Source organism: Synchiropus splendidus, chromosome 8, assembly GCF_027744825.2.
Source record: "Synchiropus splendidus isolate RoL2022-P1 chromosome 8, RoL_Sspl_1.0, whole genome shotgun sequence".
NCBI lineage: Eukaryota > Metazoa > Chordata > Actinopteri > Syngnathiformes > Callionymidae > Synchiropus > Synchiropus splendidus.
Window position 1 is genome coordinate 16542219 of NC_071341.1, and position 21018 is coordinate 16563236.

Below are 21018 nucleotides of genomic sequence, written 5' to 3' on the forward strand. Positions count from 1 at the left end.
TCAGAGCCATTTTTTTACTATAAAAAAGTTCAGGTTTTGAATTCAAATGCCAAATATGTATATATATATATATATAGGAAAATCTTACAAAAGAGAAGTGCACAGTTCTGCTCCTGACGCAGAGAAAAAGCTAAAACTCCAATCTGAAACAAACATTGTCTTTTTTTCGAACGCGTCTGTAGGAAACATCGACTTCGTCACTAATTCATGAAGTTCCCGTCCCCATGAATCAACGTCCGAGGCGCTGGCGTTGCCTTCAGCACGCTACCCGCCGTCCGAGCTGCCATTTATTTTCCTGCCTGTAGTGGCTGTGGTGAGCTGCCTTTTCTTCTCGCCATCACTCTTGCGGTGCTTGACGTGCGAGCGCGGCGCTGTAATGGAGACATCAATTTCTCCTGCAGCCTTTTGAGAGCGGAGGGGTGTGGAAGCCATGACAGATGCTTAGTCTCAACTGAGCTTCAGTGAAAGTTGAAATTACGTGGACGGTCGTATCAGACTTCTCTGCCTGTCGACAGATCTTGTCCTTTCTTCCACCCATTCTGGATTGTTCAGGGTTTCTAAGTCGCGACTGAGTGACAAGTGGTGTCACAAGTGGGATTCAAGATGGCTGCCACAACCGTTTTAGTCTGTTCATGTTGCTGTTGGAGACTTTTTTTAAAATTGAATTAGCACCCTCTATTGGGCAGGTCTGTCATATTTGTTGTTAATAAGCAACTGTGGCTCCTCAAAATTAGGCAGGTGGTCGTAATGTTTCTGCTCCTGTGAGGGCTTGTGGAGGTCAGTGAAGGACAGGTGATGTTTGACCGGTCACATGACCCCTCTGGTCTCCAGCGGTGGAAGTTCAAACACACCAGTGGAAACAAACACGGCGCTCTGGAAGCGAGATTAGCGAAGGCGTGTAATTGGATTCTGCAGCGTTGAGGAGAATTATCTCTCACTGCTGAATAATTTGGCATCGCCGCGAAAGTCTGGAGTCAGCAGATGGAGGGACGTCGGCTCCCGGCACCTCCGGAGTGTTTGAGGAGCTGACGGGAACAGACATTTGACATTTCGTCGGCTCTGCTCTTCAAATCTACTTCACGGACTGATGGTGGAAATCGAGCGGGTCACCGGTCGACGGGGAGGACGGGCGAGTGGCGGTGATGCTGGCGTGTCCAGGGAGGTAGCGCTGGAGGCAGACCAGCCGCACGTTCTGCTGATGACAAAGCAGATCCTCGAATGATTGAGTAAGGACTTCAGTTAAGACCTGGTTACGTCACGCAATGAGCACTTGACTGAGGCACCTGGCTCTTCGTGCTTCAGTCCTGGTCAAGGGGAAATGTGTCCGGCTATGGTCTTGTACATCGCGGACTAGTTCACCAACAGCCAGGACCAGAACTTCTGACACCTCGGAGGACCAGGACCTGCATTAGCGTGTTGTTATGGGAGTCAGAGAGAGTCAGTCACACCCAGTTTCTCCTTGCTCAGTGGAGTGGTCGGCCTGTGACTGAGAAGTTGCCAGTTCAATCCCAGTCCCTTGTCCTGGACCTTCAGGATGGTGGTGCCGAAGAGCAGCCCACAGACAGAGATATCATCACTGGTCACTGGTGTAGCCCAAACCATCTGCTGAGAAGACCAGGGGTGCTGATCCCCGTCCCTCCTGAAGCTCAGGAGTGCCGCCAGGTCAGTGGTGAAGAGTGGCCGTCACAACATCAGCACACATCCTGCCAAAGATCTCTTCTGTCAGAGTCACTCCAGGGAGCCGTCACTCTGCTTCTTTTTTTTTTTACATCTTAATTCACTCTTAAAGGTCACTTCGTTTTCGGAAACACACTGCCAAGTCTGGGCGACGTGAGGTGGAGATGGCTTTTTCCTTTTCTGCACTCTCAGCCAGTCCTGAGCGACAAATGGATCAGGGAGGTCGCCTTGTCGTGCTGTGAGGCCATCGAACCACTTGGATCTCAGGGGGGAACAAATCTGAGGACACTGCAGGTGGACCTGTCAGTTCTGATCCAGGTGGATGAAGACTGAACAGCTCTTAAAAGCTGAAAGGAAAAAAGATGGATGTTCGAGTGCACTGTGACTCACAGAAGCAGGTTGAATCACGCCTCATGTCTGTACCCACGGTGACACAGTCGTCCACCAGGGGGCTCACCATCCTCAGAGAAACAGCTCACGTTCCTCCAAAACCCCCCACTGCTGCCGTCCAGATGAACAGCCTGACACATAAAAAGAGAAATGTCGACTCATGCAACTTTTAATTAGCTCGCCCAGCTTTTATCCTGGCTGATTAGCATTCGCGGCGCAGTTGGTCGGCGACTTGGCGCCTTGCTGTCGATGGTCCCGCGATTTATGCTGGACTCTGATTTATGTAATTTTCTGCAGAGGAAGTTCTCCCCAGTGGAAGTTCATCTTTCAGTGTTGCTACACACTGAAGCTTTCCTGCTTCTCAATGAATTCACAAGAGAAGTGCTGACTGGCGATTCTCAAACCATGGTGCTGATAGCGCCCCCTACTTCTCCACAAACATAGGCAAATTGAACACTGCTAATGTTTGGTTAGCGGAAATAATATCTGGCTTCTCTCACGACGCATTTTTCTTTATTTATTTTCTTATACATTTAAATCAGAGCTGTGAAACTCAGTCACTGTGGGCCAAACTTATAACTGTCTAACTGTGTAAACAGACAGAAAAATGAACGCAAGAGACACCTGATGCTCAGACACATCCACTTGTTGGAGGCTTAAACTTTGTGCTCTTCATGGGTCCCAATTTTAAATGACCTAACTACAGGTTATAAAAGCGCTTTTTCTTGGTGGGCTGGATTCGGCCCCCGGGCCTTGAGTTGGTCCCGCTCTCTTGGTTTGAGTGGAGGGGAGGTGATGGCTGGCTCTATAAATAATGTGTCTCTTCTGCTCTCCTGCAGTTCGACATGCAGCGGATCACGCTGGAGGAGCTCAAACACATCCTGTTCTGCGCCTTCAGAGACCACCTGACCATGAAGGACATTGAGAACATCATCACCAACGAGGAGGAGAGCCTGAAGGAGAACTCCGGCAACTGTCAGACAGAGTTTGAAGGTGGTGAGTCCCAGACGGGCAGCACTTGATGTTAGAGAGAGAAGCGCCGAGTCTTGAGTCCCCGTCGGGACGTGCGGCTGCCGCACTCGCTGTTTTATTGATTCGCAGCGTACGTCACTGGTCACCTGTTCGGAAGTGACACGCATGAAATATTCAGCCACTCGCTCTGCAAAAACTCTCCATCCAAGATTCATGCGGATCAGAACCGAGGGCAACTCAGGACGGTTGACTCGCACTCGACTCAAATCCAGAAACATTTCAGAGAAGCTCTGCAGTCCAGGAGAGAGACTAGTGAGGTGTTCATGGAGACCAGGAGCAGGTACCAAGGAGAGGAAAGTTTGGGCCCGAGTGGACAGGTGAAGCCCTCAGCATCTGCCCGAGAGGCTCCTCGATCCGAAGTGAGTGGAAGTTGACCCTGCGCTGCAGTCAAAATGGGATCTGCTTCCCTCTGCAGTCTTCCGGAGGAGCATCTGGCCGGTGTCTCCAGAGAGACTGGAGGCTGGCGCTGGACTGAACTGAACTGATCCCTGACTGGGACCCGATCGATCAGTGTTAATGATCTTCCAAATCCAGTTGCAGACTGAAACGTTTCTTCCATGGATAATATTTTTTGTCGTGCTCTTGTACCATCTGTGCCATCCTCATCCTCGTCTTCATCACTGTAGTATTCCGTCAGCTGACAACTCTCCTCACTCCAGACTCAGGTGTAGCAAAGTAGCAAACCGTTGAGCTAAAAATAGCAGGAGCAATGGCGGGTCACTGGCGGTTCCCCCTCATTACCTGCCACCGCTCGCCGGCGCCGCTCTGCTGGGAGGACGAGCACTCGGCAGCGGAGGCTCATTATTCCTCTGAAGTGTCTCACGAGTGCCAATGTCACTTTGGGTTTGCACTCTCGCTCCCTGAAGTGGAAATGCACCTGAAGAGTCTTCTTTTAAAAAAAAACCTGCTGCTCAGCACTTTATTTAAGGATCCAAAACCTCTCTATTGGTTTGAAAGGGCTTCTCCTGCGACGCTCCCCTGAAACCTGAGGAACACTGCTTTTTCTCATGTATGTGCTGGTTCCCCTCAGTTCTCTGGAAAATCTCGCCACATCCAGCAACAGCCTGACTAGCTTCTGAGAAGCTGTTGTACTACTATGAGTCTCTCCCCAACGCCTGTCCACCTGAGAGTCCAGACCATCTTGTTTATGATGCACTGAAATTTACCATTGAATATGCAGTGATTGACACTTCAAACTCTTGTGGCGACTTGTTGGAATTGGTTGACCTTGGGTTTGACTCATGATCTTCTGCATCCTGAGTCACCAACCGTTGAACCATTATGGAGGTATAAACCATGGAATGCCAGGTGGCCAAAGCAGGAGGACCTGATCTGTGAGTGGGAGTGGACCACAGTTTCCATATGTCGAGGAGAAGTGTGCAGGTTGAACATCAGTAAAGCTCCTGAGGTGCTGGACCTTCAGGAGTAGTGAAGCCACCACCGTCTGTTGAACCAAACCAAGGAGCTCCAGAGTGAGATGGACAATCCTAGCATTCCTCATCAGTGGTCTTCAGGAGGGTCGGTGATAATGTCCGACTGATCACAACCCTTTCTCTCTTCCAGTTCATCCGTCCAAGAAGAACCGTCAGACATGCGTGAGGAAGAGTCTCATCTGCGCCTTCGCCATGGCGTTCATCATCAGCGTGATGCTCATCGCAGCCAACCAGATGCTGAGGAACGGCATGGAGTAGCCCCCTGTGGGGGGGCAGCCGCCTGCATGTGCATGCGAGTAGGTGGCCTCCTTCCCCCTACTCAAGAACCTGGACCAGAACTAACGTCCACAGTTTTTACCGGTTCAGTCCGAACCAACCGTGAAGCCAGCAGGCAGGTCAGCGGCGCTGCCTCACTCCCTTTACTCTGACAGGGACATCCAAGGGCTGACATCAACATCTCGTCCCTCGATGCAATAAGAACTGTGCTGGAGCTCGGACCCCAGGAGGACCGACCCAAGGAGAACTTTGAGACGCTCAGACGACGACTAACAAAATGTTGAGACACTAAATGATACTGACGTTACCTGAGCTGGTTCTGGCTCCCCGACCGGGCCGAGGTCCGAGACCACCATCGTCAGTGCATGTCCCTGTCTGTGTCTGTATATAGTGTGTGTGTGTGTATATGGGGTTTCACCCCTCGCTGTGGTCCAACACACCCACATGATCAAACTCAGCGAGTCCTCCTGACACTGCTCCAGTTTCTTCAAAACAAAAAAGTGATGTACTAACTTGGTGCTTGCCGTGGAGCTGTGACATCACTGTGTGTCACATGACTGGTGGGGAGTTGTCGCCTGTGTGGCTCCATCTTCTCATCCGGGCTCCTTTGAAGCTGCTTTGCCTGATGGAACTAGACCGTGTCAAACCCCCCTGATGGGCAGATGAGCAGTGGAGGCTGAGAGGCCTGATGATGTGAGGTGGTGGTCATAATGTTACTGCTGATCTCTATGAAAGAGTTTACAAGATAAATCATAATGAAAAACAGAAGCATTTCTGAACACACACACCAGCTCCAGTGTTGAGGGGCAACAGTGACACACCGTGGTGAAGCACGATATTGCTCGTAGGTTCATGCCATCGGAACAGCTCAGCCATAACATCCTGGCCACCAGAAGAATGTTCTCTTCTTGTTGCTGCCGGAATGGAGGATCTTCTCTGCAGTGGTTAGTATCGACCCAAACTGGACCTCCGGGTGAGCAACTGACTCACACCTGAGCAGTCTTCATGATGGGCTCTGATACGTTCTCAGACTGACGCCTCAGCTGTGTGGCTTCCCGGGCTGAATAGTTCAAGCGTGGTCACTTTCATGATGAATTGGGTTCCAGATCTGGTTGGAGGTTCTGGTGATGCAGAAGTGGATCCACTCTCAACACCAGCAGTGATGATAGAACTGGTCAGCTTCAGGACTTTCACCGTCACTGAACACCTCACCCTGTCACCACTTCACACTGTCACCTTTTCATCCTTTCACCTCCTCATCCTGTCACCACTCTCACCCGTTGACTCTGTCACCTCCTCACCCTGTCATCTCCTCACACTGTCACCTTTTCATCCTTTCTCCTCCTCATCTTGTCGCCTCCTTTGCCATGTCACCTCCTCACCCTGTCACCAATTCACCCTGTCACCTGCTCCTCAGATAGTCCAGATCTGATTGGCCTGAAAATTCCTGTTGGTCTTCAACTGTTTTTACTTTTGAGCAGAAATGTTTGGTATTTATTCCTCTGATGTTTACATCCGTCATGTTTCCTCCCATCAATAGTCGTCTGCTGCTTTTATATTCTACCTCTAGGTGTCACTGCAGCACGTCCCTTCTCCAACATCTGTGTTAGAGTTTGCTGTGTGTCGTGAACATGCACTGTTAATATCGATCACATTCATGTCATTCGATTCTCTGTTTTTCACTTCCTATTGTAATCAACATGTTTTCTCTTCAACTCAGGATTTTATGTTTTTGGTATTATTGCATTTGTATTATTTGCCTTTCACTTTTCTTCTGTGTTTGTCAGTTCTTGTAGTTTCATACTTATTCCTTCATTTTTTTTTTACGTTGTGCTTCATTCACTTTTGTTTTGCTCATTGCATCTTATTGTCTTCAGTTGGGATCAACTTAATTTTTACATTTTATTTTACTTATTTATATTATTAGTACTGTCAACGATCTTTATTAAGATAATTATTTTATGTATACGATAGGTTGATTTTGTGTCTAAATTAATTTAATTTATTTTCTCTCAACTCTTCTTTGAATGATTCCAGTGTAATTCAAATTATTTTGTAACATTATTACTTTCTTCATGTATATTCCATGTCCTTTTTTATTTATTGATGGGTTTATTTAATTTTCTTCAACTCTAGTAATCTTCCTTATTATTATAAACTGCGCTTGTTTGGTTGTTTACTTCTTTTTAGTCTTTATTTTCATTTTTTACTAACAATAATCGTAAGTACTACTTGTCACCTTTGTGACCATTCTCTGTTTTAAAATCCTGCTCCTGTTATCCGTCATTCTAGTCTTCATTCCTGCACGTGTGTGTCGTGTGAGGTCAGAGGTCACGTGTACATACTCTGTGGTGACACACAAGCACACCCTCGTCTGCATGTGCAGCATCTTAAACTATTAGAGGATCAGTAATCACGTGTGTACATACATACAATGCAATAAACGGTGGTTTATATTCGTCTGCACTCCTTCTCTAAACTGCTCAGAGTAGAACTATCGCAGTACTCTCCAATGCACTGGATTAGAAATGGTCATAATAGAGGGAAGAAGACTAGTTGTAGATGCTTAAACATATAGAAGAGTACTGTACTCGAAGAGGTGGCGCGAGGAGCAGAAAGGTAGTAGTAGAAAGGTACTTGTGTAAATGATATTTTTCAGGAATCAAGTTACTCAGAGATAGAGGTGGGTGATATTAAACACATTGGCATTAAATCATGAACTTGACCACACACCTTCACGACACTGTGTGCATGCAGTGCTCCTTGACCGGCGGCGCTAAAGACTGTCTCGCACCGCAGTGCTAACTGAGCTAACGGCTAACTGAGCTAACGGCTAACGTGACGTCTCACTTGAAAACTTCATTGACACTCGTACACTATCTACGACGGAGGATTAGGGCCACGCTTTAAATCCGTAATATTACGAGATTATATTACGACTTTAATCACGTAATGATTTTAAGTAAGTTTAGTTCATGGTTAAAAAGTTTAAAAGTGGACTAAAAACTAACGAAACTATCAAGCTGAGTGCAAAAGATTTATCCGGAAATTCTCCTTACTATAATAACATAATCCAAAAGATATTGTTATTTAAAATAAGTAAATATTTGAGACATATTTCTAAACAATTACATCTTCTGCATTTTTTTCTGCAAATAATAACATCGTTGCGTTGGTAGCTATAACTTTCACCAATTAAAAGGGATTTTCTACAGGACTTTCGATGCTCTTCGGCCGAGGTTCCTTTGGTGCTGTGCCTCAGGATTCCTTCAATGAATCAAGTGAGACGTGGCTTATGAAAGGTTGAAATACATTGGTCAAGTTTAGCGCCACTTCGAGGTTTTATAAAAAACGGTTGGACTGCATTCGAGGCAGCTGTTCGAGTTTTGTCAGGTCCGATTCATGGGCAGCCGCTTCCCTCAATGTTGCCTGTTCAAATCCCATCATATTCTCACTCTCTTGGCCCTTTTTTATTTATGACTTTATTTTACACACAGGATCTGAGGACCTGGTTTACTTTAAAATGACGTGAGGCCGGTGAGTCGTCTCTGGGTTATGTGGTTGTCTGTTTTGTTTTTTGCTGTTTTTTAAATTTTTGCTTAAATTATAGACGATGTTAGATATATTTAATTTTTTATATATTCTAGTCTTTACTTTACAAATCAGTCTATCAATCAAGTCTAAAATATAAAAAAAGAATGTCAAATATATTCAGTCATCTGGACTATTTATACAACATTTTTAAGAAATAGCAAAAAAAAACTTAACCGCATTGGATATTCTGCATTATTCAGTTTTCGATGATGCTGCAAGCTGTTCCCATGACGACGGTCTCCTCGCCTCCATCGGGATGTTCTACACCAGTTAGGCGTTACTCATCATACAACCCCAGACCCTGTGGCGCAACGGTAGCGCGTCTGACTCCAGATCAGAAGGTTGCGTGTTGAAATCACGTCAGGGTCACTTCAGTAGTACGTTTTTCAGTAATGTCCTTCACTAATATCAGAAAGTTGCAAGATCACTGTTGATTTTTGTGCTTTAGAATCTTTCTTTACTAAAGTTTCTATGTTCAAATTTCATTGCGCTTTCTATAGCCACTATAAATTTGGTTGAACGTTCAAATCTCATTGAGATTTTACACGCCCACGAGCTCTTACAAATTATTTTTGGTTATATATTTACAGTGCAGACTGAAGGGTCCTGTGGCGCGTCTCACTCCACATCAGAAGGTTGCGTGTTCGAATCATGTCGGAGTCAATGAAGTGATAATGTGTGGTTTTGTATCCTTCTGTGGGACTTCACTCTGAAGATCAGATGATTGCGTGATCACTGTTAGTCTTTGGTGCAGTAGGATCTTTAATGCTGAGGATCAGGAGGTTCTATTTTCAAATCCCAATGGGCTTTTATATTGCCACTATAACTTTGACTTTCGCCAGTTGCTGTGAATTATTTTTGTTTATTTATTGAAACATTAGACAAGGTCAGATCAGAGCCGACCCTTCTCACCCTGGACATGGACTGTTTGTTCCTCTTCCCTCTGGCTGGAGGCTGCGGTCCATCCAGACCAGAACCTCCCGTCACAGGAACAGCGTCTTCCCCTCGGCCGTCAGACTGTTGGAATTGTGGTAAGCTTTTGTTATTTTATTTTATTTTATTTTATTTTAATGTGGAGTGGCGGATCAGACCCCAGCAGCAGAGAGAAGCGATCTGAGTGCGTCATCGAGTGGAGGATAAAAGCGCCTCTCTGGAGCTTCCCTTCCACCCCAGTGTTCTTCTTCTTTACATCAAAGTGGGACGCTGAACATCAACCAGCTGTTTCTTTAATCGGAAGACTCAGAATGGAGCTGATGCAGAATAAAAAATGACATCATGGTCAGCACAGAAACACTTCCTCCCTGTGATCCCAGTACAATCATGCATCTACAGCGAGGGGGACATCGACACGAGTCTTACAAAACATGGCGGCCCTTTGATGATGTCACACCGGGTCATGAGAGGTCACGGGAGGTCACTGACAGTTGAGGAGAATGGACGTGAAGATGCGCTGGAGCCGTCAATCGCACGCGATGACATCATCCATGGCGGGTAAGACTCTGATAGGTCATGTGACCTGATTCGGATGTTGCATCATCGAGTTCCTGGATCTGTGGCGGGCCGGACCTAGTGCCTCATAGTGTTCTTGATGGTCCACCTCTGACCCGAACATGACTGCAGCACCAGCAGGTAGCCGAAGTAAACGTTGGCCGGGATCACCTCCAGACACCGACCTGAGGCCCGGTTGATGAACGAGTGGCCCTGCAGAACACACGAGGTCCAACAGAACCAGTCAAGCACCGGCTTCCAGCAGTAGTGAGCAGATGCAGCAGCGTCTCACCTGAGAGAACGTCCAGCTCTTCTGCTTTTCGTCAGTCACCTTGTCACAGTTGACCATCTGAGGGAAGCTGCCGCTCTGGTCGTCCACCACGCAGCGAGTGTCGTCCCCGGTGCTGCCCAGAGGTCCCAGGTACAGCTGACCCTCCGAGGTGAAGCGGCCCAGCTGGATGGACACGCAGATATGCTTCACTTATCGCGTCACAGGTGGCGTTAGAGAGCGTGTTCAGTACCTGTGGGCCCCAGCCGTGACACGGGTGCAGGGTGGCCGTGTGGTTCTCCTTCACTCCCTGGTCCATGCACAAGTGGCTCGCTTTGGAGTTACGGATCTGGAACCACAAACCACACGTCAAACACGCCCACCGCGATCATGTGGAGCCAATCAGATCTCTGCTCAGGTCACAGGGGGACGACAGAGCTCCTCACTGAAGGAGTCGTGAACAACCATCCAGATGTTATGGACTTGACTGAGACTTAGTGAAAAACAACAAGTTGCTGACTCACTTTTACCTAACAGGATCATTGCTCTGCTGCTTTCCTGTGGGACTGCAGACTCACCTCACTGAAGAACTTTTGCTGGGTCTCATGTTGAGTTTGGGTTCTTTTTGCTGACACATGTTGGTACTTATTTTTTATTTTTATTGCTGACTCCTATTGCTGTCACCTTCATCGTCATCATTCTTACTTTTGATGACTGACATTGGAGTAAAATAGTAACTTTCAGCTGACTCACCTTAAGATTTGACATCACCATAGTTTCTGCTGACTCACATTAGGAAGAAGACAGTCTTCTTGTTTTGCTGACTCATAACTGATTGGACTTCCCATAGATACATAGATGGAGGAGTTGCTGACTCACCTCCCCGTAGTACAGCGTGTTGTTGTATCTCCTCATCTCGGGGTAGACGTTGTCCAGGTACCACTGGAAGCTCTTACACTGCAGACTCTTCCTCAGCGCCACCCGCTGGGAGACGTCTCCGAAATCGATACTGTGGTTCTGGAATCACATGGAGTCATTCCAGGAAGTTTGTGGTCCTGTGATGATGATGGTAGTGATGATGATGATGATGATGAGCTACACTTCCCCATTAGCCTCTTGTTTCATCCGCTCGTTCATGAACTTCTAATGTGGAACCCGGTGATGCTGCAAGCTGTCGCCATGACGACGGTCTCCTCACCTCCATCGGGATGTTCCACGCCAGGTAGACGTTGGACTTGTACTCGTCCATCCAGACCTCGGCCACCCGCAGGGCGTTGCGCCGCATGTGGAAGGCGATGTTGCTGTGGTAGGGCTTCTTCATGCGGGCGATGTGTGCGACCCTGGAGCAAGGCAGCACCTCCATACTGCCCCCACACAGCCACACCTGGAAGTGCATGGACTGCTTTGACCTTCGTATGTATGAGCCGAGCTAGCGCTCCCATCAGGCGGCTCTCAGAGACCTCCTCTGGGCTGAGTCCACTGGAGCTAACCAGCGAAGGTGGTACCAGCCCACAGGTGTCACTGACTCATCCGTTTATCTAAAGTGACTTGAGGAGAACTCCTAATGGAGCCTTCAGTGGCGCCCCCTGCTGTGGCCGAAGAAAACTGCAGAGAAAGGAAGGAGAACCAACCCTGATGCCCAGCTCGATATTCTCGCCTCCGTACACGTCCATGCCAGAGTCCAGCAAGCCCAGCTCCCCGAAGTAGGCTCTGTTGGCCACGAAGGAGCAGCCGATCATGGCGGGAGTTCTGGAACAAAAACGTGTGACTTTTGTTCTATGTCTGATAAGAAGGTTACACGTTTAACTCCTGTCAAATTTTAGGGGTCTCTGAAGGACGGGCTCGCCAAAAGTTCGTCTTTATTAACACAAAAATTTTGTGCTTGCTTCATGGAACAACAGCAGGTTGTAAGTTCAAATCCCACTGGACTGTTAGACTGCAATTCCTTTTCTGACCGTACTCAGTTGTTGCGGATTTATTTGTGTATTTTTCTAAACCCTCTCATCCATCTGTAGACCCTGTGGCCCAATGTTAGCGCGTCCCACACCAGATCAGAAGGTTGCATGTTCGAATCACGTTGGGGTCAATTAAGTTGTAGTAGTGTGTGTGCTGATGTAGCCTTCTGTGGGACTGAAGACTGCGTGAGCACATCAAGAATTAGTGTTAGAATCTTTCTTTGCTGAAGAGCATAAGGTTTTTTTTTATCCCGGATTTTTTATTGCCATTAATTTGACTTCGGCCAGTTGCTGTAAATTATTCTCATATATTTATTAAATCTTTAAACAATAGGACTTTGTGGCGCAATGGTAGCGCGTCTGACTCCAGATCCGAAGGTTGAGTGTTCAAATCACGTCAGGGTCATTTCAGTGGCAATGCTTCAAGTTCCGTCCTGCAGTAGCATATTTCACTGAATAACAGATGTTTGCATTTTCATATCACATCAGGGATCACTGTTAGACTTTCATGCTATAGAATGTTTCTTTGCTGAGGATCAGAATCTTCTATGTTCAAATAACATGGGTCTTTTATATTGCCACTAGAACATTGACTTCGGCCAGTTGCTGTGAATTGTTTTTGTTTATTTATTGAAACTCTAGGAAACAACGGTAGCGCTTTTACATGCCCACTTTTTGACCTTGGTCAGTTTCTGTGAATTATTTTTGCTTGTATTTTAAAACAGGAGAGGTGCAATCCTAGTGCGTCTGACTCCATCTGACACCAGATCAGAAGGTCACGCATTTGAATCACATCAGGGTCAATTCATTGGTGACATGGTGTTGTGTCCTTCAGTAGCATTTTTCACTGATGACCAGAAGGGTGCTTGTTGGAATCGAATCATGGTTAGACTTTTGTGCTGAAAATGGGCTGCGAAAGTCCAAATGAAATGACCAAAATAGATCTGGGTGGAATGAACGAGGGAGAGTAAGATAACTTTTCAAGAATTTTAGAAAATGGGCTGTAAAAGGGGCACTTTTATCATCCCGGGAACAAGCACTGCACAGGTTCTCTGCATGAACAAGAATGGCCGTGAGACAGTCGTGAGTTCCGCTCAGGTCGAGGCCAGAGTGAGACACGAATTGAAGCTTCATGAAGCAGTGCTGTGATCGTCTGCGCCCACTGGATGGCACTCTCTGCTGATTATTGTTCTAATGATACTTCATTTTTAACCTGAGTGCACCACCTAGTCAGCTCTGAAAAGGAGGACAGTGCTTCATGAAGCTTCATGACCTCTTAATTCCCTCTTTGACCTTCTGCAGTTTTTGTGGCTCTTTATTTATGTTTTTTTTTTTTAACACTTTCCTGCAGTCACAGACCTTGTGGCGCAATGGTGGCTGGTCTGACTCCAGATCAGAAGGTTGTGTGTTCGAGTCACATCAGGGTCATTTCAGTGGTAAAGTGTGGAGTTGTGTCCTTAACTAGAATTTTTCGCTGAAGTTCACAAAGGTGCATGTTCATATCACACCAGGGATCACTGTAAGACTTTTGTGCTTTAGAATCTTTCTTTGCTGAGGGACAGAATCTTCTATGTTCAAATCCCGTTGTGCTTTATATTGCCACTAGAACTTTGACTTCTGCCAGTTGCTGTGAATTACTTTTGTTTATTTATAGAATAAATAGACATTAGGTCACTGTGGCGCAATGGTAGCGCATCTGACTCCCGATCGGAAGGTTGCGTGTTCGAATCCCGTTAGGGTCAGTTCAGTGTTAAGCCTTTGATGTATGTTCTCCTGTAGCGTTTATCACTGAATATCTTATGGTTGTACGTTCAAATCATACGTTCATTGGGCTATTACATGCCGACTTTTTGACCTTGGTCAGTTTGTGTGAATTCTTTTTGGTTGTGTTATAAAACTGCAGACACGTGAACCCTGTGGCGCAATCCTTGTGCATCTGACTCCCGATCAGAAGGTCGCGCATTTGAATCACATTAGGGCAAATTCATTGGTAACATGTGGTGTTGTGTCTTTCAGTAGAATTTTTCACTGATGATCAGAAGGTTGCTTGTTTGAATCGAATCATGGTTCGACTTTTGTGCTGTAGAATCTTTCTTTTCTATGTTCATTCGGCTTTGTACATGGCTAGTAAAGTCGGAAGATGCTTGCACCAAACATTTCTTTGTTTGTTTTCTCTTTATTCTATCGCATGATCTTGTGAAACAACAGTCTGACACCACATCAGAAGGCTCTGTGTTCACATCACATCAAGGTACAGGGCTCTTGGCTGCACATTGCTTCAAGCCTTGTGGGGGAAAATACAGTGGGGATCATTCTCAAATGCAGCCTGCGGGGGGCTCACCTGATGGGGGCAGTCATGTCCCCCTCCTCCCACCACTGCTTGGGGGGGTTGATGTACATGCACCACAGCTCCCAGTTGTATCCGTGACCCGAGTTCTCGTAGCGCTCCACTTCAAAGGTGTCGTGCTTGATGTTGTCGATGGAGGGCAGGATGATCCTCTTGTGGTCCTCCTTGAGTCTGGCCAGAACCGGCTCGGCCCTGGACCAACAGACATGCGGAGTCAAACACAGGACCACCGTACAGACGCTTCAGTAGAACCGAGCTCAGTGTTCAGTTCATCAGTGGTTCTGTTCGGGGAGTGTGTGACAGGGCGGACATCAGAGGCCAGGTTTTCATGACAGAAGCCTGTGATGGCTCCATCTCCTCCCTCTGAGGTTCCGGAGGTGTGAAATGAGTTTGTCTCACGCTGCCTTCGTTCAGCACAGTTCACTGACGCAAGGTCTTGTCTGACTCCAGATCAGAAGGTTGTGTGTTCAAGTCATGTCAAGTTCAGGGGTAACAATGTTATAATAATGCTGAGGGGATGGAATGTGCCTCATAGTTAATGAATAGAAATAGACTAAATGTTTTGCAAAAAATTAATGAAAACTCCCTTCTCCTTTTCATTTACTACATCCCACCCCCAAAACCCCACAGTGGCTTTGGGTTGCCGTCAATGCTACTTTAAAAAAATGTTTTAAGTGCTTCATGAAGCTTCATGACTTCTTAATTCCCTCTTTGACCGTCTTGTTGTAGCTCTTTATTTGTTTATTTCTTTTAACCCTCCCATGTGGCCACGGACCCTGTGGCGCAATGGTAGCGCGTCTGACTCCAGATCAGAAGGTTGCGTGTTCAATTCACGTCAGGGTCAGTTCAGTGGTCAATTATGGAGATGTGTCCTTCGCCAGCATTTTTCACTGAAGATCAGAAAGTTGTAAGGTCACATCAAGGATTACTGTTAGTTTGACTTATGTGATTTAGAATCTTTCTTTGCTGAGGATCAGAAGGTTCTATGTTCAAATCCCATTGCGGTTTTATATTGCCACTATAACTTTTGACCTTGGCCAGCTTGTTTTTTTTTTTTTTGTTTTTTTTTTAAACATTAGACAAGAGGACCCTGTGGCGCAATGGTAGCGCGTCTGACTCCAGATCAGAAGGTTGCGTGTTCAAATCACGTCAGGGTCAATTCTGTGGTCAAGTGTGGAGTTGTGTCTTTCAGTCGACTTTTTCACTGGAGATCAGACGGTTGCATGTTCAAATCACATCAAGGAGCTATGTCATCTTGAGTGGAAGAAAAGGTGATGCAAGTGCCTCACAGTCTCGCTCACCAGGACGGCGTGAATTCGACATGGGCATCGAAAAAGCCCGTGACCTCAGCCGTGGCTGCCTTCCAACCTTCGATTCTGGCCCGGATCAGTCCTTCTCTCTTCTGGTTCCGAACGATCTTCACCAGGCCTGGGTAGCGCTTGTTGACATACTCCTCGAGTGGACCTTTCAGCTGCTCTGGAAACCAGAAGGAGAATTTCTGTGAGCTTGGTGAGGGCAGCAAGGCTCCACCAGGTGGCGCCACAGCCCTCACAGCCTCCTGTCGTCATCCACAGCTTCATCAGATGAGACATCACGCTAAGGTTACTCATCTGGGTGCTCGGCTACTTTAGCTACTACCTCTTACCTCAAGTACTAATTTACAGGCGTTTATTCACTACACTCCTCCTCGAAACTATTCATCGTCCTGGACAAAAATAACATCAGAAAGTTTACAAAACAAAGGAAGATACTTCCTCGGACACTAAGAACTGTGCCGGCATCTTTCAGTTAAGATTCTTGTCATCTTGATATTGCACCGAAACTGAGGCATGACTCCATCTTTGTTGCTCCGGTTCTCGCTCACACATCCGGCGACGGCTGGTGCCTGCAACTCACTGTGCTTGTTATCGTGTGTGACCTCTGCCGTCGTCCTCACGGTGATGGAAACATGGCCATCGGCCAAAACTGCCATCAAGCAAGTTAGCTGGAAGCTATGTGCATGTTAGCGTGTTTCCAAGGGCAGCAAAATGATCAGAGGCACTGCTGGGAGTCGAACCCAGGGTCTTCTGTTTACGAGACAGACGCTTTAGCCAACTAAGCCACAGCGCCGCATTATGGTGAGGCACGTCACCAGAGGACTTCCAAAGTCAAACCGAAAACAACTGATCTGCAAAACATCGTTCAAAATGGCTGCATGTGGTCTGCAGCTCTTCCGACTCAAACCTAAGCGACCAAAGAAATCTGGGAGTTGAACCCAGGAGCCTGAAACACTTCCAGGACGCATGAAGATCTGTCCTCACTGTGTGAAGCCAGTAAGAGAGCACGAGAACCTAAAGAAAGCAAGGCACTGCTGGGAGTCGAACCCAGGGTCTTCTGTTTACGAGACAGACGCTCTAACCATCTGAGCCACAGCGCCTTGTGGCCGGAGAGGAAAAAACGATGTGACAGATGCTGTAACCGTCTAAGCGACAGCGCCCACCGGAGCCCAGAGGAGGAAAATGAACCCAGCCCCTTCATGTTCCATGAGTACATGTCATGGCTTAGGTCAAACATAGGGAGTTAAAGTGCAGACAGGTGAGTCTGCCGACACTTAAAGTCACAATTTTAACAAGATATTTTCTTGTTGGATCAAACTTGAAGAAAGAATAGACACGGATGACTTGGTTCCAAAGAGCCAAGCGGAGGAGGACGGACTCGAACTCAGGGTATTCTCATCACTCGACAGACGTGAAAATCTCCATAGCAACGGTTGAGAAGAGAAACCGCTGCCACGATCCTCCGCTGCTGGAGTTTCTAAAATATCCTTGTTACTGAGGGGTGATGTTCCCCCACCAGCGAGTGAGCCCCTCCTTTTGTTCCGCTCCTTCTCTCCACGTCTTCACCTTGCGCTCTCCTTCTCGTCTGACCTCATTTACTTCAGAGTCTTCCTCTCTCCGCCACTCTCACTAATGGTCCTACTTCTCCCCGCTCCACCAGAACTCTGTGCAACATTGCCTGCTTCCAGGCCCAAAATGAAACACCTCATCTCTCAGAGCCTGGAGAAGCCACTGACTCTGAAACCCAGTGAGAGCTAAAGAAGCCACTGTGTCATTTCTGGAAACCAGCCTTGCAGCTCACGGACTACTTTGAACCCAAGGTCTTTCCCTTTCCAAGACAACCTTCAAAGCTAGAGAGAGCAATGTCGTTGCTTCAGTATGTGGAATGTATGAAGTCGAGCTGGAACTTTCTGATGATGATGGTGAAGGACATGAACCTCACCTGAAAGGAACATGGACCTGGGATTCAAACCAAGAATGAAATAGATGAAAACTACTGGACTTGAAAATTGTCTGACTCAAATCAGTGAGAAGCTACACCACAAAAGAAGGCCAAAGCTCATTTTCAACACCACAGGATGGAAGAGAGCTCGCGAAAACGTTGTCCCGGACTTGAGCCCGCAACCCTCAGCCCAAGAAAGGGTTCGAGAAAGAGCCCTCGAGCGGTGACAACAATCCCCCGCAGACAGACATGAGAGCAGCTGGGGTGGTCATAATGTTACGGTTGATGGTGAGGGGGAGGGAGGTGAGGCTGACCGTCGTCGCTGTGGTCGTCCACCAGGATGATCTCCTTCAGCAGGTGAGCCGGCGTGTGATTGACAGCCGAGTGCACCGAGCGTAGGATCACCGACAGAGCCTCGTTGACGAAGATGAAGATGAGGGATATTTGAGGAAGGTCACGGGGGAAGTTGACCTTTATGCACCTGTGTACACACACACACAATTCACATTTTAGTCGCGAGTGAATAAAGCTGATGCAAAAGCATGATGATGACGTGCGTCTCCATCTGTGCTGCCAGTCTGAGCCTCACTGTGGGGGTGTGTGTGTGCAGAGGTGTGGTGAGCGCTGTTGGATCCCAGGAGGGGTCGGGTCAGATCAGTGTGTGGGTGCCTGGTTCTCAGTGTGGGATGATGGGAAACGAGCTGTCAAGCATGAGGGTGTCGGACTGGCAGGCTCTGGTGCGCACTCACTTGCTGGGTCTGTGGTCCGGGATGGTTCTGTCCAGAGAGATCCGGTCGCTGAGGAAGGCGTTGTAGCCGTATTTCTCCCGCAAGTATTTGGCGTTGCTCTCCTCGGCCGGCGACAGCGTGGCAGCCGTGCCCCCTTTACCACGACCCCCGAACCCTTCGATCAGACCCAGAGACTTGGACAGGCCTGGACCACCGGTCACAAAACAAAATGTAATATTGCACATTTCTATGGCTGATAAATATTGTACACAGCTATTATTTTTACATTTTCTTATTGTACATGGTTATTTTTATATTTACTTATGAATTATTTTATGAATAATAGTAAATTATTGACAACAAATTTATTTTGACAAAACAGATCTATAAAAAAGATACATATTTTGCTTACCATGTCACAATTTTTACACATTTTCTCTAAATATGAAAAAAAAATTTAAGTTTAATTTTTTTTTCAAAATTATCTGCTTGAATATATATATATATATATATATATATTCTTCCTTATTAATATAGTTTCAAAGCAGTATAACTTTAAAAAATAAACTTAAAAAATATATATGCATATAAATACATGTAAAATTAACTGTATTAAAACTACAAATTATTTACATCTTTAAAAATCGTTCTTAAAAAAATAAATCTAATATTTTGAATAATAATGTTTTTTACGTTTTAATATATTTGTCTACTTTTCTGGTAAAGTGGCTTCAATACATAAATTTGCGTTCAGACGTTGAACTTTAAAGCGACTCTCGCAGGTTCTAACTTCAGATCACAGAAGAGAACCAGGTTCGGTACCGTTGAGCTGCCGGTACACCACGTCCTCCAGCGAGCTGAGCCTCTTCAGCAGCAGCTCGTGACTAATGTTGGACCCCGGTACCGTCCCGTTGCTCGGAGGCCTCCTGCGGTCCAGCGGAACCAGAAGCGGACCGACCGCTTGGACGCTGCGTGAGTTGCATTTGGCCCAAAAGGTGACGAACCCCGCCACCGCCATCACGTTCAGCACCAGCAGAAGCCTCCATCTTCGGAACACGAAAGCCATGTAAAAAAAAAAAGTCCCGGGCTCGGCTCGGTGCCACAGATTCACGGACGGTTCCGGTCACGCATCCGCAGCCTCCCCGGGTCTCATGTCCGAGCGCGCGCGGGGAGGCGCACAAAGACTCGGAAGATGCTCCCAATTCTCAAACCGCGACCCGGTGCAGATGCGACGGAGAGCAGAGCTGCAGACGCGCCTCGGCTCCTCCACAGTCCGCACTCAGCATCCTCGACCCCGGCGGCCGCTCCGCATTCCGACACTCCGCCGCTGTCCTCACGCCCTTCTGCTTTACTTAAAAAGCCGTAACGCGCCTAAGAGCAGCGCAAGGAGAAATCGAGGCAGGCGAGTGCAGCTGTGTTGGAGCCGGATTATCATCCCTCCGCCAGGGCTGGTTAACCCTTCACGTGCAGTGGATGTCTTCAGAACACACTAACTGTTGAATCCAGACCTCACTGGGAAACGGAGAAGATCTCGCTACAGGCTCACTTTCACTCTCCTCGACTGATTTCCTGCGGTGTACTTTGTTCCTTGGTCTGAACGACCGGGCTGCCATAGTTCGGAAATAAATGTGCGAGTGAAGAAGGAAACAACAAATATCTTTGACTTCAATATTATTTCCGTGTTTCCATTTGTGACACTCCTATCCTCCTATGTGAAGTAAGGTGAAGCAGTAGTGCCTCGGGCCAGCAGGTGGCGCTGTGATGTGGATAGAAGCGCAGCATCTGGAGTCCGACCATGATCACCACTGCCACACATGCAAGATACATACACTACTACAGCCTCTAACTTGACTACTATCTGATACAGAAGCTCCCTCAAATACTTCAACAACAACGACCACTGCACCCCATTCTACTAACTACACTACAAGTTCTGATGCAGCAACTATTATTACATCTGCTGCTAATGTAGCAACACTACTGTAACTAGTACTCACATTTACTTCCCTTACTACAACAACTGCGATTCATGTTGCAGTAACTACTGCTACTTCATTACTGAGGCGTCTACAAGTACAACCACTAACTACCAGTCATACAGCCGTCAACATTGCAACCTCTCCACCTTCACTACAAGCATGACTACAATGCCAGAAAACCCCATTCTTTCCAAGTAATACTACATCAACTCCCACTGTTTGTACAACTTTTGAAGTTACTACAAATATGAATACTTTGATTGGCACAAGCAGTACAATAATAATGTTACGCTACAACTACATCCACAACTACCTAAGGTACTTCAACATCCTGAGAAAACTACTGAGTCCTGCAGCTCGTACTTCAGACCACTTGAGACTAGTACAGCCACAGTACTGCCATGTGGCTCTGTGGCGCAATGGACAGCGCGTTGGACTTCTAGGCAGGACAAGTCATTCAAAGGTTGTGGGTTTGAGTCCCACCAGAGTCGATATTATGCCCAGCACATCCAACATACCTGGGCTACTCACTGTCTGAATTGTTCCAGCTGTAACTCTATGTAACACTTATGTTCTTGATCAAAGTGCGATTT

General features: G+C 46.9%; 2 protein-coding genes and 7 non-coding genes across 15 annotated transcripts in view; 6 read left to right on the plus strand and 3 right to left on the minus strand.

Moving 5' to 3' along the window:
* The window catches only part of caln1 (calneuron 1), a 32398-nt gene extending 25147 nt beyond the window's left edge, over positions 1-7251 (plus strand). For 5 of the 7 annotated variants that reach the window (XM_053873364.1, XM_053873365.1, XM_053873360.1 and 2 more), the window contains 2 exons: positions 2907-3063; positions 4663-7251. In XM_053873364.1, the coding sequence (XP_053729339.1) occupies positions 2907-3063; positions 4663-4790 (285 nt within the window). In that variant the 3' untranslated portion in view covers positions 4791-7251. The remainder of the gene's footprint in view (positions 1-2906; positions 3064-4662) is intronic. The other 2 variants (XM_053873361.1, XM_053873363.1) reach the window with 1 other exon arrangement.
* Positions 7252-8699: 1448 nt separating this feature from the next.
* On the plus strand, positions 8700-8771 carry trnaw-cca (transfer RNA tryptophan (anticodon CCA)). Its single transcript has one exon. It is a non-coding gene; the product is annotated as a tRNA-Trp (tRNA).
* Positions 8772-9316: 545 nt separating this feature from the next.
* Positions 9317-19891, minus strand: galnt17 (polypeptide N-acetylgalactosaminyltransferase 17). Its single transcript, XM_053873594.1, has 11 exons — positions 19269-19891; positions 18468-18651; positions 18033-18199; positions 15762-15936; positions 14455-14652; positions 11790-11907; positions 11357-11542; positions 11038-11175; positions 10412-10507; positions 10183-10344; positions 9317-10103 (listed from the first exon to the last, which is right to left on the minus strand). The coding sequence occupies exons 1-11, from the start codon at positions 19510-19512 to the stop codon at positions 9969-9971; spliced, it is 1803 nt and encodes a 600-aa protein (XP_053729569.1). The 5' UTR covers positions 19513-19891; the 3' UTR covers positions 9317-9968.
* On the plus strand, positions 12448-12519 carry trnaw-cca (transfer RNA tryptophan (anticodon CCA)). Its single transcript has one exon. It is a non-coding gene; the product is annotated as a tRNA-Trp (tRNA).
* On the plus strand, positions 15233-15304 carry trnaw-cca (transfer RNA tryptophan (anticodon CCA)). The gene has a single exon. It is a non-coding gene; the product is annotated as a tRNA-Trp (tRNA).
* Positions 15547-15618, plus strand: trnaw-cca (transfer RNA tryptophan (anticodon CCA)). Its single transcript has one exon. It is a non-coding gene; the product is annotated as a tRNA-Trp (tRNA).
* Positions 16496-16569, minus strand: trnat-cgu (transfer RNA threonine (anticodon CGU)). The gene has a single exon. It is a non-coding gene; the product is annotated as a tRNA-Thr (tRNA).
* On the minus strand, positions 16803-16876 carry trnat-cgu (transfer RNA threonine (anticodon CGU)). Its single transcript has one exon. It is a non-coding gene; the product is annotated as a tRNA-Thr (tRNA).
* Positions 19892-20830: 939 nt separating the features above from the next.
* trnar-ucu (transfer RNA arginine (anticodon UCU)) lies at positions 20831-20916 on the plus strand. Its single transcript is given in 2 exon segments — positions 20831-20867; positions 20881-20916. It is a non-coding gene; the product is annotated as a tRNA-Arg (tRNA).
* Positions 20917-21018: the final 102 nt, after the last annotated feature.

Bases quoted from the DNA above. Each gene is read 5' to 3' on its own strand.
- galnt17 (XM_053873594.1), bottom strand. From the start codon at position 19,512: ATGGCTTTCGTGTTCCGAAGATGGAGGCTTCTGCTGGTGCTGAACGTG. The intron at 18,200-18,467 runs GTGAGTGCGCAC...GTGTGTACACAG, and splicing joins CCGGACCACAGACCCAGCAA to GTGCATAAAGGTCAACTTCC. The intron at 10,345-10,411 runs GTACTGAACACG...GTGTCCATCCAG, and splicing joins GTCACGGCTGGGGCCCACAG to CTGGGCCGCTTCACCTCGGA.